This window comes from Odocoileus virginianus, chromosome 2 (genome assembly GCF_023699985.2).
Source record: "Odocoileus virginianus isolate 20LAN1187 ecotype Illinois chromosome 2, Ovbor_1.2, whole genome shotgun sequence".
NCBI lineage: Eukaryota > Metazoa > Chordata > Mammalia > Artiodactyla > Cervidae > Odocoileus > Odocoileus virginianus.
This window is the reverse complement of record NC_069675.1, coordinates 99,391,202-99,407,549: the sequence shown is the minus strand read 5'-3', so window position 1 is coordinate 99,407,549 and position 16,348 is coordinate 99,391,202. Positions and strand designations below refer to the sequence as shown.

The window sequence follows — 16,348 nt, the reverse complement described above, 5'->3', positions numbered from 1 at the left end:
CCCCCGCCTGCTCCAGCAGAGTCGCAAGGGTCCCGTAAACCTGGAATAAAGCCACCAGCAGCGGGGGTGGGGTGAGCACTGGGCTCCCCACCTCTCCTGGCCAGGGCACCCAGGACAGCACCAGGGCCCTCTGCCCCCATTTACTGAGGTCCTGCTGTCTCCACCCCCAGAGGAGGGCTGCAGGGTGCAGGTCTGGGTGAGCACATGTGAGCGCACACACACACACACACACACACACACTTGCACATGCTCCTCCACTCCCCGCTGACCTTCCCCACGCCACACTCTGTCCCGTCCAGGAGAGGAATAAGTAGGCGGCTACAGCTGCTTGGGTCCAGGGGGTCTGTGTGGCAGGAGAGAGCCTGGCACATGTCCTAAGAGGGGGGACACACGGGCAGTTGAGGGGCCCCCAGGGCCTGTGGGGTCCGTGTCCAGCCGCACCGGTCCCTCCCAGACCACAGGACAGTGACACAGCCAGCACCCCGGGCAGTGGAGGGGGCCCTGGCTGACCCCTTTATCGGGAACAGGAACACTGGCCGGGGCCCACAAAAGTGTCTTCATTTCTTTTAAAATCGGAAGGAAAAAAGATGGTCTTTTAGACCAAATAGAATGTCCTAATATATAGCATGAATATATTTGTGTTTATAACAACACCTGTAATATCACATATTTTACAAAAACACTAAGCTGTAATTCCAAGTAGTTTGTAAGCAGGAAGGGACTCACAGAAGCAAAAGTGCCTGCAAGTCCTGTGCAGCCCTGAGAGGAAATCTGTCTTTAGGGTAGCTTCCCCACCCCGGACTCCTGCTTGTGAGGGTCAGCTTGGAGGTCACTTCCTCCAGGAAGCCCTCCAGCTCCCATTGGTAACCACCTGCGCAGGATCAAGGTCCATGGGCGCAGGGGCTCTATCAGAGCCAGCTCTACATAATTTGTGGGGCTTCCTCAGAAGGAAAAGGTGAGGGCCCTTGTTCAGAAATTGAGAACTTCTAGGGGCACCTGAGGGTCTGGGCCAGTGGGCAGAAGGGCGGAGAAGGGCGGTGGGGGCATGAGCGGGCAGGGGGAGGCCCTGGTGCGGAGGGGCGGGTGGTGGGCCGCGACCCCCACGGCCAGACTCACCAGGTGCTCCCCGCGGAAGGTGCAAGCGACTGCCGTAGGGCCGAAGGCGATCCGACACTGCTCGTCCGCGCCGTAGTAGAGGCCGGGCTGCGCCTCCAGAGGCCGCCCCGCGGGCCCGGACCGCGGCCCCGGAGGGTCCCACACGCAGCGCGCCCGGCCTGCGCTGCGACAAGGCCGCGGTTCAGGCCGGGGGTGGGCCCCGGGAGGGGGCGGGATGGAGGAGTGGGCACCGGAGGTGAGGGCGAGGGAAGCCGAGACGGAGGGGTACCCCCCCCCCGACGGGCTGCGAGCCCAAGAAGAGGTGGACAGGGGTGAGGGGGTGGGGGTGGCGACGGGAGGGGACACCGGGCGGAGGGCCGCGGGAGGGCTGGGGCCGGGGCGGAGGATGGGGGCATAGCAAGGGGCGGGGCGGGGGCGTGGCTACCTGAGCAGACTCAGCAGCTGCCGGCGGCTGCAGGGGGACCACGCCGGGCCCCCGAGGGCGAGGGCGGGCGCCGCGCCGTCCGCGGCCATCACGTGCCCGCTGGGCCCGCAGCCGCTGCCTGGCACGCCGTCGTGCTCCAGGCCGAAGCTGCGGAGGAAGCAGCTCTGAGGGCGGTCTTGACCCGGGGTAACCCCCGACCCTCGACTCCCGCAGGCTCGCCCGCCCGGCCACCTGCTAAACCCGGGGGGAGCACCCAGCCTCCGTTCCCCCACCGAGGGAGGGAGCGCTGGGCCGGCCAGGTAACCCTGGCCTCTTTTAGCCGATACACATCTAAAGGCCACACTCTTCACCGGGTTTGAAATCTGGGAGGATGGCGCTCCAGGGAGGGCCGTTGAGGCCCTGCTGCTGTTCGCCTTCTTGACACCCCAGGGGTGGATCGGTGGGGTGAACACTGCAAAAACACCGCATTCTGGAGAAGTGGAGAGGTGAGCCTCTGGCCAGGATTTCTGCTCCCAATGGAAGGCAATGGTTTGCAATTCCTGTTTGTTTCTCCAAACAAGATAGATGGAGGAGGGACTTCCCTGGCGGTCCAGTGGTTGAGAATTATTCATTTTCCAATGCAGTGGAGGGTTGAATCCCAGCACCAGGGAACTGAGATTGCACATGGGGGGGGGGGGGGTAGGGGAGGGCAACTAAGACCCCATGCAACCAAATAAATGAATAAATATTTTTTACAAAAAAGATAGATGGAGGAATTGTAATGGCTGGGTGGGGGAAGAAGTCAGACAGAGACAGAGAGCTAGGGTAAAAGTGGCAGCTGTGGGTAGGAGCCCAGCCTTGTCCTGGAGGTGGGGGTGGGAACTCTCTGCGCTCGCAGGGGGCTAACAGGCAGAGTGTGGGCGTGGGGGCCAGCGGGCGAGGAAGTTAGACACTCACTTTTCACTTTAGGAGTCTCCGGTACTATTTGAATTTTCACAGAAAGCAGATATTTGCTTTCGTAATGAAAAGACTAGAAGTCAAAAGAGCAAGATGCCCTCCACGCTTGGTAAACAGCACAGAGGAGCAGAGTCACCCAAAGAACGTGTAACAGTCACACGAGGAAAAGTCTGAAAGTAATCTAAGTATATAACACTAGGGAATGGATTAGGTAAAATACGTGCATACCAAAAAAGTCAACACACATTGTAAAAAGACTTTTGAGAGAAATCTTTGGGATGTATTCTTACATAAAAAGGCAGTTAACTTGGCTTCCCTGGTGGTCCAGTGACTAGGAATCCACCTGCCGATTCAGGGGACATAGGTTCAATCCCTGGTCCAGGAAGATCCCACACGCCTCGGAGCAACTAAGCGTGTACACCACAACTACTGACGCCCACGACCCCCAGAGCCTGCGCGCCGCTGCAAGAAGCTGCTGCAGCGAGAAGCCGCCGCAGCGAGGAGCCCGCGCGCCCCGGCTGGAGGGGAGCCCCCACTCGTAGAAAGGAGAGCACGCCTGAGAGGAGCAATGAAGACCCAGCGCAGCCAGAGATAATTAATAAAAAAATGGTTACGTGGAAAAAATTTTTTAAAAGGCAGTTAACCAACGTACAGCATAATTCCAATTTTGTGGATAAAAATGATGTATGTGTGTGTGTAAAGAAAAGATGGATGTTTTCTCTAAGTGGTGGGATTTGGGATGATTTTTACAGCCTTGTTTTCCTTTACATGAGTTTCCTACAATAATCACTTTTTAACTCCTAAGTTTGTTTTGCTTATATTTTTGGGGGGGAAAAATGTTTTGTTTTAATTATTCGGTAATGAAGAAATATCAGGTTTCCCAGCCCTTGCCCCTCACCCTCCTGAGTCCAGTGGGGTCAAGAGTAGCGGCTCCTCCCACCTAGCTCTTCCTGGGACCACCGCCAGTCATGACCTCCCCTCCTGGGGGCCCCAGGTCACATCCTTGCCTGGAGCTTGGGGCCAGGGCATGGGGCCCCTTACCTGTGCCCAATCTCATGGGCGATGGTGAGCCCCAGGTCGAAGCCGGTATCCTCAGTGATAAGGCAGCTCCAGGAGGAGGAGCAGGCGCCCCCCAGCTGGGTGACCCCCCGAACCTGCCGGTTACCATCGGGCAATTCCAGGTCAAACCTCAGGAGGAGAGAACAGACACCCGGGGGCACTGAGGTGCCTGCCCGCCAGCAGGCCACCTTGGCAGGGAACAGGAGTGACTCCTGGGCAGGCTGGCAGGCCACGGGGGTCTCGGCTACCTGGTGATGTACAGGACCAGGTCAGCATGCGCAGGGTCTGTGTCGTCCTCGGGGTTGACCGTCCTGCTCCACTCACAGACGCTCAGCAGTGACGCGGTGATGTTGGCTGTGATCTTCGGAGCATCCTGAGAGGCCGGTAACAGAGCACATATTTAGGGGCTCCACCCCAAGCAGGGTGCTGACTGCCGCTGCAGCCTCCATCCTCATGACGATGATACCACCATCCCAGGGCACAGAGGAGGGGCCCGAGGCCCAGCAGGGCAGAGCTGGAGCTCGGGGCCAGGGCCAGCGGACAGGAGAACATCCCCCCTGCTGTGCATCCACTGGCGAAGTGAAGTGCACGTCACTCGTGTCTGCGACCCCGTGGACTATACAGTCCATGGAACTCTCCAGACCAGAATACTGGAGTGGGTGGCCTTTCCCTTCTCCAGGGGATCTTCCCAACCCAGGGATCGAACCCAGGTCTCCCGCATTGCAGGTGGATTCTTTACCGGCTGAGTTACCAGGGAAGCCCAAGAATCCTGGAGTGGGTAGCCTATCCCTTCTCCAGCAGATCTTATGGACGGAGGTTAAAGACTGCAGAAACAGGTTTCCCAGGGACAGGGCTCCCGGCTCAGCACCTACCTCAAGCTGGGTGAGGATGACCATCTTCACCAGGTGAACTCGGAACTGAGCCCCCAGGGATGGATCCCTCAGCAGCTCTGACCCCTGCGGAAGGGCGGGCAGGAGAGGTGACACGTGAGGGCAGGCGTGGCCAACTTCAGGGATCCAGGGGCGGGGGTGGGCTGCCTGGAGAGGGTGCTCCATCAGCGTGGCGGGAACCGGAGGTGCTAGCCCTCCAGCTGGGAGCCAGCCAGAGGGACAGTCAGTCCTCTGGCCCTCCCTCTGCTCACGGCTTAGGAAGGCCAGCCAACATAGAGACCCCCGGAACCACAGGATGCGAATAACTGCCATCCATCTAGAATGTTCCTTCAAACACAGGATTCCCTGGTGGTTCAGACAGTAGAGAGTCTGCCTGCGATGCCAGAGACCTGGGTTCAATCCTAGGGTCAGGAAGATCCGCTAGAGAAAGAGATGGCAACCCACTCCAGTATTCTTGCCTGGAAAATTCCATGAGCAGAGGAGCCTAGTGGGCTACAGTCCAGGGGGTCGCAAAGAGTTGGACACGACTGAGCGGCTGAGCCCTACTAAACCCGGTTCCCAGCTCTTCCAGTGCATCTGCCGAGATGCCGGCTGTCAACTTGCACGGCGGCTATTCACACGAGCTCGTCCTCTAGAGACGTGGAGTCCGGCAGAGAGGATGTGGCCGCCACTGGCCTCGGCTGACCTCAGTCTGAGCCAGGCTCTCCCCCTACCTACCTGTGTCCTCAGGATCCTGTTAACTAACCTCAGGGCCCCGATTCCCTCCTCTATAAGAGGCAGAGAAACACATCCATAGCTGTTGGCAGACTTAGTAACTATGCAGTCGGCACAGGTGGGTGCCCGGCATGACGCTGACTGCTACCACGACCAGCACCATCTGGGAAGGAGCCAGTCTGCAGTCTACCACCTGACCATCACTGGGCCTCATAAAACACGTTGAATGGCCAGAGGGAGTATGGTTTGATTATCATATTTCAGTATATTCAAGGTGGAGGGCCCCCCACCCCGCCCCGCCCAAAGCTTGAAAACAGAGCTTTCAAGTGACTTAGAGGGAATACGTTTCAGCTCTGGGGCTGGCAGGTGGAAACCCGAGCTGGCTTGTCCTGGACTTGAGCCAGCTTCTCTGGGGGTCGGGACCCCAGGGGTATGACCCCTGGGACCCAGCCTCCATGCAGGGTGGGAACCCCAGAGAACATCTGAGAGAAGAGAGGGCTCGGAGGGCCTGGGGCTCTGAGAGTGGGAGAATCCTTTCCTTTGGTCCAAGACAGCCGGGCACACCTGAGGCTGGGAACACGGTGGTGCCAAGGACCCCACCTTCTGAGGCCGCCCGCCCTCCAGGGCCCACTCAGCAGGGGAGCAGCTCGGGCCCTGGTGCTGCCGCCAGGGGTACTGGTCTCCTGAGGTTTGTGGGAACGTACCTGGCTGCCGAGAACACGTGTGTTTCTGTGTATTTACAAGCAAATGCGCTCCGGCGTGGCCCAGCCCCAGCGGGAATGTCATCACCAGCTTTGGGCCACCTGTTTCTATGCTGCCTCTTTGTCTCCGAGATAATAGTCAGTGGGAGCTGTGCGTCCTGCCCCCACTGTTAACCCAGAAGTCAAGTGAAAGGGAGCCCGTCCCACACGGGGGTGTCTGCAAGAAGGGCGCCCCACTACTAGGCAATGTGAGCTGAGGTGCCCCCAGGTCAAAGGGACATTGGGGGAGAGGCCAGGCTTGAGGGTCCCGGAGCACAGGGACCCAGAAGCAAGAGGCTGGAGGTTGTACTCCCCAGCTGAGGAAGGGAAAAGAACAGATCACACCTCTCCCCACCCCAGGACCCTGAGCCTCAAATGTGACCCCAGCCTCAGGCTTACACCGAGTTCGACCCACAAGATAAGCCAGCCCACGGACATTGTGCACAAGCCCGGGTGTGGGACACTGTGTCCACAGGCTCCCATGGACGGGCCAGCGGTGGTCTCCAAGGACCGCCGCTGTCCCCCAGGCCCCCGAGCCCGCCCCCGGTCAGCACTGCCCACAGCGCCCGCTGCCCCCCACGCCCTCGAGCCCGCCCCCGGTCAGCACTGCCCACAGCGCCCGCTGCCCCCCAGGCCCCCGAGACCACCCCCGAGCTCACCCCCGGTCAGCACTGCCCGCAGCGCCCGCTGCCCCGCAAGCTCTCACCATGTTGAGGTTGGTGAGCACGTAGCGCTCTGTGTCCTCCCCGTGGGCCTGGTGGACGTCGGGACCCGCGGCCACCAGCAGCTCCAGGTTCAGGACATCCCCGGCAGCCCGTCTCCGGAGGCGAGGGGCAGCGGGGCGGCCTGGAGAAGGAGTGGGCAGGGCTGAGAGCCAGGGTCCCGGAAAGCGGGTGAAACGGGGCTCTGGTCAGCTGACCTCAGGGCCCCCCATGGCCAGGCCTCGCCGCCCCCTGGGCTCCCGGGCTCGGAGACGCGGTGGTGGGAAGCCCCCCTGTGCCATCCACTGTGGGGAGGGGGAGCTGGCGGGCCCCGGCCTCAGCTTTCTCGCGGGGGGCTGCCTCTGGCACAGGGAGACTGAGTGAGCCTAGTTCTTTTTTAATCATTAATTTGCTAAGCATTTTTTCAGTTAGTTAATTAACTGACGTATAGTAACTTACAATGTGTTAGTTTCAGGTGCACCCCACGGTGACGCAGTTAAGTGCGTGTGTGAGCGTGTGTGTGCACGCTCAGTTGTTAAGCCTTGCCTGACTCTGCAGCCCCACGGACTGTAGCCTGCCAGGCTCCCCGTCCATGGCATTCTCCAGGCAAGATCACAGGAGTGGGTTGCTATGCCCTCCTCCAGGGGATCTTCCCAACCCAGTGATCGAACTGGAGTGTCCTGCTTGGCGGGGGGATTCTTCAGCACTGCACCACCTGGGAAGCCCATTTATAAACACACACACATGTGTATGTGTCCTTTTTCAGATTCTTTTCCCTTTTAGGTTATTACAAAAAAAATTAGCAGTTGAGTAGAGTTCCCTGTGCTCTAAATAGGACCCTGTTTATCTAGTGTGCGTGTGTGTGTGTGTGTATTCAGTCATGTCTGACCCTTCGCAACCCCACAGACTGCAGCCTGCCAGGTTCCTCTGTCCATGAGATTTTCCAGGCAAGCATACTGGAATGAGTTGCCATTTCCTCCTCCAGGAGATCTTCCCAACCCAGGGATAGAACCCAAGTCTCTTGCATCTCCTGCACTGGCAGGCTGATTCTTTACCACTATACCATTTTATATATAGTAGTGTGTATATACTAACCCCAAGCTCCTGACTTACGCCTCCCCTCCCCTCCTTTGCTAGCTGTAAGGCTGTCTGCAGGGCTGAGTGAGCAGTTCCACACTGGCCCTCCTAGAGCTGGCTTCTCAGCGCCCGTGGTTTTGTGCCCTCGGACAGGCACTGACTGAGTTAGGACATCTCTGCCCTCCTCGGGCAGAGAGTGGGCGGTCCCAAGCTCTCACACGTCACTCACGCTGTGACTGTTAGAACAGACGGCTTGGCCGGCTCACAGGAAAGAGGTGGCCAGGTCTTGGGAGGACAGCTGTCTCGGGTGGAGATACTTCATTCCCCTCCTCTGGGCTGACCGGGCATGCAGGGCAGTGCAAGACCCAGGAGTCAGCTACGGTGTGGATTCTACGTTCTTCTGGTCACCCCAAAGCCCCACGGTGGGCACACTGGAGAACGAGGTCACCCCGGGATGGTAAGAAAAGCCCAGGACCCCACGCTGCTTGCAGCAGATGCAGCCTGGGGAAGGCATGAGCAGGCCTGGGGGCGACAGGGCCAACTCCCGCCCTGGCTGTGCCCAGCAGCTGTTGCGTAGGCTTGCAGCGGCCACTTCTCATCTTTGGGCCTCTGGGTTCCCATCTGCAGCGTGGGAACTACCAGTGACCTCTGACCTAGGGCCCAAGGCTCCAAGGCCCACGCCAGTGAACGCGCTTTGCAGACGGTGAACGGCTGTTCAGAGGCAGGAGGTCTACGTGTCCGCTGAGCAGATGGTCTGAGGGCAGGGCTGGTGGCCATACACTCCCCTGGGTTGGCACACCCCGCATGCTCACGAAGGTGGTGCGTGGAGCTCGGCCGTTCCGCACAACCCCAGGCATCAGGAGAGCTGGTCCCTCCCCTAGAGCCGACCCTGCCCACAGCCCCCTCCTCCTTCCAGGAGCTGTACCTGCAGTGGTGGGGCCCCCGGGGGTGGGCCTGTGGATCAGGTGGGGCTGTGCTCCCCCCAGGGATGCACCAGCGCCCAGTGCTGCCTCCTCTATGGCTGGATGTAGAACCTGTCTGCACCCAGCAGGACATCACCCTCCTGGAGGACAGACAGCCTTCTGGTCTACCAGCCCTTCTCCTGCCCATTCAGGGAAGGGCCTCGCTGGGCCGTCCCAGCACCAGGCACGGGCTGGCCCTGGGTCTCCCCAGGACTCCTCCCCCAGTCCAAGGCCCAAGAGCCCATCTGTGGGGGACAGCGGGGGGCCCGTGCCCTCTGGGGCTGCACCCGCTGACTGCCACCTGCCGCCAGCCCCCACGGCAAGGTACCCGTTCCCCGTCATGTGCTCAGGCTTCAGACCCCAGGCCGCAGGGCCTGGTGAAGACCACGGGCAAGGAGGGAAGGCGTCTCAAGGGCTGCGCTAGGCCTGCGCTAATGGACAGCGCTGCCTGTCACCAGGGGGACCGCGAGTGCCCGCTGTCTCGGCCCAGGCTGGACCGCCCAGCCCGGGAACCTGGCGGCGGGGGGCAGGGGGCGGGGGGGTGTAGTGATATCAGCGGCTCTGCTCACTGAGGGACACTTCATGACAATGCACGACACCAGTCCCCACAGCCCCCAGGAGGCCGGTGCCGCCTTCACCACGCCTCAGAGACAACACAGGTTGAGCGGAGGGGCTGGCCGCGGGTCAGCTGCACGAAGGGGCACAGCTGAGCCTGAACTCAGCTCTGACTGCAAAGCCCATGCTCGTTCCGTTCCCCGTGCCCCGGCCTGCACTCAGATCTCTCCCCTGCTCGCTGGGTGGCCCGAGGGAACTCAGCGGCGTCTCTGAGCCTCCGAGGAGCAGGGCCTCAACTGGGTCAGAGTCTGGCTAAGATCCAAGCGGTCTTGCTCTTGCATCTGGGGGCTGGGGGACACGTTTGCCCCATGGTGTCCCCCCAGCCAGCCCGGGCGCCCACTCACCACGAGGCCCGAGTAGTAGGTGAGCCTGGCTGCTGCCTCCGGGGGCAGCAGGGCCCGGCCTCCCGTGAGGCAGGGGTGGGGAGGCCCCCTCAGCAGCCGCAGGGAGGCACTGACCACGTGCTAGCTGGTGAAGGAGGCGGCCAGCAGGCCCAGCTCAGGCCGGCAGCGGAAGGAGAAGAGCCGGCCCAGGGCTGCTAGGGAGCAGTGTGGGGCCCTGCAGGGCAGCCCCGCTGGCCCACCCTTGTCCTTGTGCTCGCAGACGCAGGCCGGGGGGCCACGTCGAATGGGGGCACTGCGGGAGACAGGAGGCCCCACGCTCACCCCTGCTCGGCTGTCCGGGTCCTCTTAGGGGTCCCCACTGGCCCACCAGCCCGGCGCCAGGCACCCGACCCCGATCCCAGAGCAGTCACGAGCAGACACCCCTCACTCTCTGCCCCCCCGACCACTCGCCCGCCCTGCCCCTGATCCCCATCAGCCTCTGGATCAAAGTCCCCAGTGGTCCTCATCGGAAAGGGGGCTGGCACCACAGAGATGCCCACAGTCACGGCCCAGGAAGAACAGGAAAAGTCTCTGGCCAGAGTGCGACCCAGTGCCCATCTTGCTTCTCACAGAAAACATAAATGTTTACATCCTGGCCAGAAACCCGTAAGACTTCCTGAGCCGGTCGGCCCAGGCAAGGCTTGGGGGCGGAAGAGACCCGCTAATGAGTGACTGTTGCCTCGAGATACTGAATAGAATCCCAGGGTCAGAACCCCAGCTCGCCCGGAACACCGTGACCAGTCTTTATCAACTTGGCAGAGAGGACCAGAATTAATTAAGAGCGACAGCGGCGCCTGTGACTTCCTCCCAGCAGAGCCTCCAAAGAGCCGGCCCCCTGATTCAATGGTGAGATGCCCCTGCCTCCCCCCACCCCCACCGCCGTGGGCCCTGAGAAACCCCCGTTGCAAGGGGGCCACCAGGGAGCGTACCTTCAAAGGCAGCGTCGGGGCCAAAGAAAGAGGTCACGTCCCCTGGCTCCAGGACCTGCAGAAACTGCTGTCAGGAGTGAGGGGGCACAGGGAGGGGAGGTGGGGGCCGGGCAAGACAAGGAGGAAGCTGAGCGGGAGAGAGGGGCCCTGGATGGAGGGGGGACAAGCCCCTCAGCCCGGCGTGGACGGCGTCCGCCCCTCACCCTCGCGCACACAGCACTGAGGCCAACTCCATCTCCAGGGAGCCCAATTTGTCCCCTGATCCCCGAGTTCAGACTTCCTCCCCCTCTGCCCAAGCGCTGTTGGGCACACCCTCGCCCCCCAGGGAACCCAGCCCTCAGCCCCAGAAGAGTCTGGATTCCCAGCTCCCGGGCTCCCCCAGCACCGCAGCCCCACGGGCCCACCCACCTGCCGGGGATCAGGGAGCGCCCAGCAGCTCAGGAGGAAGATCGCAGAAGTGAGGGTCCCCCGTGCGGAGGGCGCCATGCTGCCTGCGATGATCTGCGGGAATCCTGGAGCGCCGGGCAGGCGGGCCGCGGGGCTGGGCCAGGAGGTTGGGTTTACTCGAGGGAGCTTCCTCCCAGGGCTGGCGCCGGGGGGACAGGACGGCCTGCTGGCTCCTCCTGGCCGTGCGTGCGCGGGGCTGGGCCCTGACCCAGAGGACTGCCACCCGGCCTGCCCCTGGAACACCGGGCTGGGGTCGGGGATCGGGGGTGGGGGGGTCAGTGGGATTCACCTCCCAGCGGTGTGACTGCTGCGCCCCTAGGGACACCCTGCTTTCCCTGACCTGTCTCTGCGCGCCCGTCCGCATCTCATTCCCTCCCTCTCGGCCACTGCCTGGCCTGTGTCTGCACCCGGCGGCGGCGGCGGCGGCGGCGGCTCACAGCACCAGGCTAGGGACACCGGGCCCACAGGCCCCCTGGGAGGTTCTCGGGAACGTGTGCCCCACTCCCTCCCGCCTCCAGGACGCCTTCCCCGGCTGAGCTGGAGGCTAACGAGGGAGGGGGGGTCCCCACCCCGGGAGGGGGGTCCCCACCCCCGCCCCAGTCCATGTCCACCTCAGCCCCTCTGAGTCCCACTACACTGGGGGCACCTACCCATCCATCTGGGCCGGTCTGCTTCCCATCACAGGCGTCAGGAGTGGTCTGAGCCTCCCCCCTTTATCTGCCATGGGCATCCCACCCCAGTGGGTGGTGCGCACGCCTGACTCCATCTCTGGGAGTGCATCCCGAGACCCAAACTGACACAGGGAGCTCCTCCAACCATCTCACCAACCTGGGCTGGGGTTCTGGACCAGGCTCCCCACCTGGCCCCTCAGCTCGCCCCTCCCCGGTCCATGCCACGTCCTCAGGCCCCAGCCCTGCCCTGAGGACCACGTGCGCCCCTAGCCTCCAGGCCTTGTGATTCGCGATCTGGCCCCTGCCAGCCTCTGCCTGCCTCCCCAGCCCTCCCCCTGTGCTCGCAGACTCTAACTACATGCAACCCCCCCACCCCCCAGCTTGCCGTCCATCCCTCAAACAGATCCAGAGTTCTGCTCCTCCCTCTCACCTCTGGGCTTCCCGGTCCAGTTTCAGCTAAAACGCCACCTTCCTTAAGACACCATCTAAATACCCCTTCCCCCACAAGGGGTGCCACATTTAGAAAAAAAAAAAACGTCAGGACAGCAACGGAATTTGAATTTCAGATAAACGATGAATTTTTTTCTTTTCCTGGTGTAAGGGTGACAGTAAATGCAAGAAGGCAAAGTGGTTGTCCAAGGATGTCTTACAGATAGCTGAGAAAAGAGAAGCAAAAGGCAAGGGAGAAAGGGAAAAATCTATCCAAATGAATGCAGAGTTCCAGAGAAGAGCAAGGAGAGATAAGAAAGCCTTCTTAAGTGAACAATGCAAAGTAATAAAAGAAAACGGTAAAATGGGAAAGACTAGAGATCTCAAGAAAATGAGCTACCAAGGGGACATTTCATGCAAAGATGGGCTCAATAAACAACACAAACAGCAAGGACCTAACAAAAGCAGAAGAAATTAAGAAGAGGTGACAAAAATACACAGAATAACTATACAAAAAAGGTCTTCAGTTCAGTTCATTCACTCGGTAGTCTGACTCTTTGAGACCCCATCGACCACAGCATGCCAGGCCTCCCTGTTCATCACAAACTCCCGGAGTTTACTCAAACTCATGTCCATTGAGTCGGTGATGCCATCCAACCATCTCATCCTCTGTCATCCCTTCTCCTCCTGCCTTCAATCTTTCCCAGCATCAGGGTCTTTTCCAATGAGTCAGTTCTTCCCATCAGGAGGCCAAAGTATTGGAGTTTCAGCTTCAGCATCAGTCCTTCCAATGAACACCCAGGACTGATCTCCTTTAGGATGAACTGGTTGGATCTCCTTGCAGTCCAAGGGACTCTCAAGAGTCTTCTCCAACACCACAGTTCAAAGCATCAATTCTTCAGCACTCAGCTTTCGTTGTAGTCCAACTCTCACATCCATACATGACTCCTAGAAAAACCACAGCCTTGCCTAGGCAGATCTTTGTTGACAAATTAATGTCTCTGCTTTTGAATATGCTGTCTAGGTTGCTCATAACTTTCCGTCCAAGGAATAAGCGTCTTTTAATTTCATGGCTGCAGTCACCATCTGCACTGATTTTGGAGTCCCAAAAAATAAAGTCAGCCACTGTTTCCACTGTTTCCCCGTCTATTTGCCAGGAAGTGATGGGACTGGATGCCATGATCTTAGTTTTCTGAATGTTGAGCTTTAAGCCAACTTTTTCACTCTCTTCTTTCACTTTCATCAAGAGGCTCTTTAGTTCTTATTCACTTTCTGCCATAAGGGTGGTGTCATCTGTATATTTGAAGTTATTGATATTTCTCCTGGCAATCTTGATTCCAGCTTGTGCTTCATCCAGCCCAGCGTTTCTCATGATGTACTCTGCATATAAGTTAAATAAGTAGGGTGACAGTATACAGCCTTGACGTACTCCTTTTCCTATTTGGAACCAGTCTGTTGTTCCATGTCCAGTTCTAACTGTTGCTTCCTGACCTGCATACAGGTTTCTCTGGTATTCCCATCTCTTTCAGAATTTTCCACAGTCTGTTGTGATCCACACAGTCAAAGGCTTTGGCATAGTCAATAAAGCAGAAATAGATGTTTTTCTGGAACTCTCTTGCTTTTTCAATGATCCAGTGGATGTTGGCAATTTGATCTCTGGTTCCTCTGCCTTTTCTAAAACCAGCTTGAACATCTGAAAGTTCATGGTTCACGTATTGCTGAAGCCTGGCTTGGAGAATTTTGAGCATTACTTTAGTAGCGTGTGAGATGAGTGCAATTGTGCGGTAGTTAGAGCATTCTTTGGCATTGCCTTTCTTTGGGATTGGAATGAAAATGGACCTTTTCTAGTCCTGTGGCCACTAGTGAGTTTTCCAAATTTGTTGGCATATTGAGTGCAGCACTTTCACAGCATCATCTTTTAGGATTTGAAATAGCTCAACTGGAATTCCACCACCTCTACTAGCTTTGTTTGCAGTGATGCTTCCTAAGACCCACTTGACTTCTCACTCCAGGATGTCTGGGTCTAGGTGAGTGATCACACCATCATGATTAACTGGGTCTTTTTTGTGTAGTTCTGTGTATTCTTGCCACCTCTTCTTAATATCTTCTGCTTCTGTTAAGTCCATACCATTTCTGTCCTTTATTGAGCCCATCTTTGCATGAAATATTCCCTTGGTATCTCTAATTTTCTTGAAGAGATCTCTAGTCTTTCCCATTCTATTGTTTTCCTCTTTCTTTGCACTGATCACTGAGGAAGGCTTTCTTATCTCTCTTTGCTATTCTCTGGAACTCTGTATTCAAATGGGTGTATCTTTCCTTTTCTCCTTTGCTTTTCACTTCTCTTCTTTTCACAGCTATTTGTAAGGCCTCCTCAGACAACCATTTTGCCTTTTTGCATTTCTTTTTCACAGGGATGGTCTTGATCCCTGTCTCCTGTACAACGTCACGAACCTCTGTCCATAGTTCATCAGTCTCTCTGTCTGTCAGATCTAGTCCCTTAAATCTATTTCTCACTTCCACTGTATGAAAGTTCTGTAAATAAGGTCTTAATGACCCAGATAACCACGATGGTGTGATCACTCACCTAGAACCAGACATCCTGGAATGCAAAGTCAAGTGGGCCTTAGGAAGCATCACTATGAACAAATCTAGTGGAGGTGATGAATTCCAGTTGAGCTATTTCAAATGGTAAAAGAGGATGCTGTGAAAGTGCTGCACTCAATATGCCAACAAATTTGGAAAACTCAGCAGTGGCCACAGGACTAGAAAAGGTCAGTTTTCATTCCAATCCCAAAGAAAGGCAATGCCAAAGAATGCTCAAACTACCACACAATTGCACTTATCTCACACACTAGCAAGGTAAAACTCAAAATCTCTCAAGCTAGGCTTCAGCAATACGTGAACTGAGAACTCCAGATGTTCAAGCTGAGTTTCGAAGAGGCAGAGAAACCAGAGATCAAATTGCCAACATCTGCTGGATCATTGAAAAAGCAAGAGAGTTCTGCTTTATTGACTACACTACAGTCTTTGACTGTGTGGGCCACAAAAAACTGTGGAAAATCTGTAAAGAGATGAGAATACCAGGCCACCTGACCTGCCTCCTGAGAAACTGGTATGCAAGACAAGAAGCAACAGTTAGAACCAGACATGAAACAATGGACTGGGTCAAAATCGGGAAAGGAGTACAACAAGGCTGTATATTGTCACCCTGCTAATTTAACTTACATGCAGAGTACATCATGGAAAATGCTGGGCTGGATGAGTCACAACCTGGAATCAAGATTGCTGGGAGAAACATCAACAAGCTCAGATACACAGATGATATACCATTCTAACAGCAGAAAACATGAGGAACTAAAGCACCTGTTGATGAAGGTGAGTGAAGAGAGTGAAAAAGATGACTCGAAATCCAACATTCAAAAAACTAAGATTAAAAACATACACGTACCCCACTGCTCATTGCAGCGCTGTCTACAACAGCCAGAACATGGAAGTAACCTAGATGCCCATCGACAGATGAATGGATAAAGAAATTGTGGTGCATACACACAACGGAATACTACCCAGCCATAAAAAGGAACACATTTGAGTCAGTTCTGATGCAGGGGATGAACCTAGAACCTATTAAACAGGTGCAGTGAGTCAGAAAGAGAAAGATAAATATTGTACTCTAACACACATATACAGAATCTATAAAAATGGTTCTGAATGATTTATTTGCAGGGCAGCAACGGAGAAACAGCCATAGAGAATAGACTTATGGACATGGGGAGGGGGGAGGAGAGGGTGAGATGTGTGGAGAGAGTAATATGGAAACTTACATCACCATATGGAAAATAGAGAGCCAACGGGAATTTGCTGTCTGGCTCAGGAAGCTCAAACAGGGGCTGTGTGTCAACCTAGAGGGGTGGGGTGGGGAGGGAGATGGGAGGGAGGTTCAAAAGGGAGGGGATAGATGTATACCTATGGCTGATTCATGTTGAGGTTTGACAGAAAACAACAAAATTCTGTAAAGCAATCATTCTTCAATTAAAAAATAAATTAAAAGACAAAACTAAGATTATGGCATCCAGTCCCATCACTCCATGGCAAATAGAAGGGGAAAAAGTGGAAGCAGTGACAGATTTTATTTTCTTGGGCTCCAAAATCACTGTGGATGGTAACTGCAGTCATGAAATTAAAAGACGCTTATCCTTGGAAGGAAAGCTATGACAAACCTAGACAGTGTATTAAAAAGCAAAGACATCACTTTGCT

The 16,348-nt window shown here is 56.7% G+C and overlaps 1 protein-coding gene across 1 annotated transcript in view; it reads right to left on the bottom strand.

The window, feature by feature from the left end:
• ADAMTS13 (ADAM metallopeptidase with thrombospondin type 1 motif 13) overlaps positions 1-11,136 on the bottom strand; it is a 31,730-nt gene extending 20,594 nt beyond the window's left edge. The window contains exons 1-9 of the mRNA XM_070455733.1: positions 10,955-11,136; positions 10,547-10,601; positions 6,586-6,725; positions 4,408-4,491; positions 3,784-3,908; positions 3,518-3,664; positions 1,541-1,687; positions 1,117-1,279; positions 270-374 (exon numbers count right to left, since the gene is read on the bottom strand). Of these exons, the coding sequence (XP_070311834.1) occupies positions 270-374; positions 1,117-1,279; positions 1,541-1,687; positions 3,518-3,664; positions 3,784-3,908; positions 4,408-4,491; positions 6,586-6,725; positions 10,547-10,601; positions 10,955-11,032 (1,044 nt within the window). The 5' untranslated portion in view covers positions 11,033-11,136. The remainder of the gene's footprint in view (positions 1-269; positions 375-1,116; positions 1,280-1,540; positions 1,688-3,517; positions 3,665-3,783; positions 3,909-4,407; positions 4,492-6,585; positions 6,726-10,546; positions 10,602-10,954) is intronic.
• Between the last annotated feature and the right edge of the window lie 5,212 nt (positions 11,137-16,348).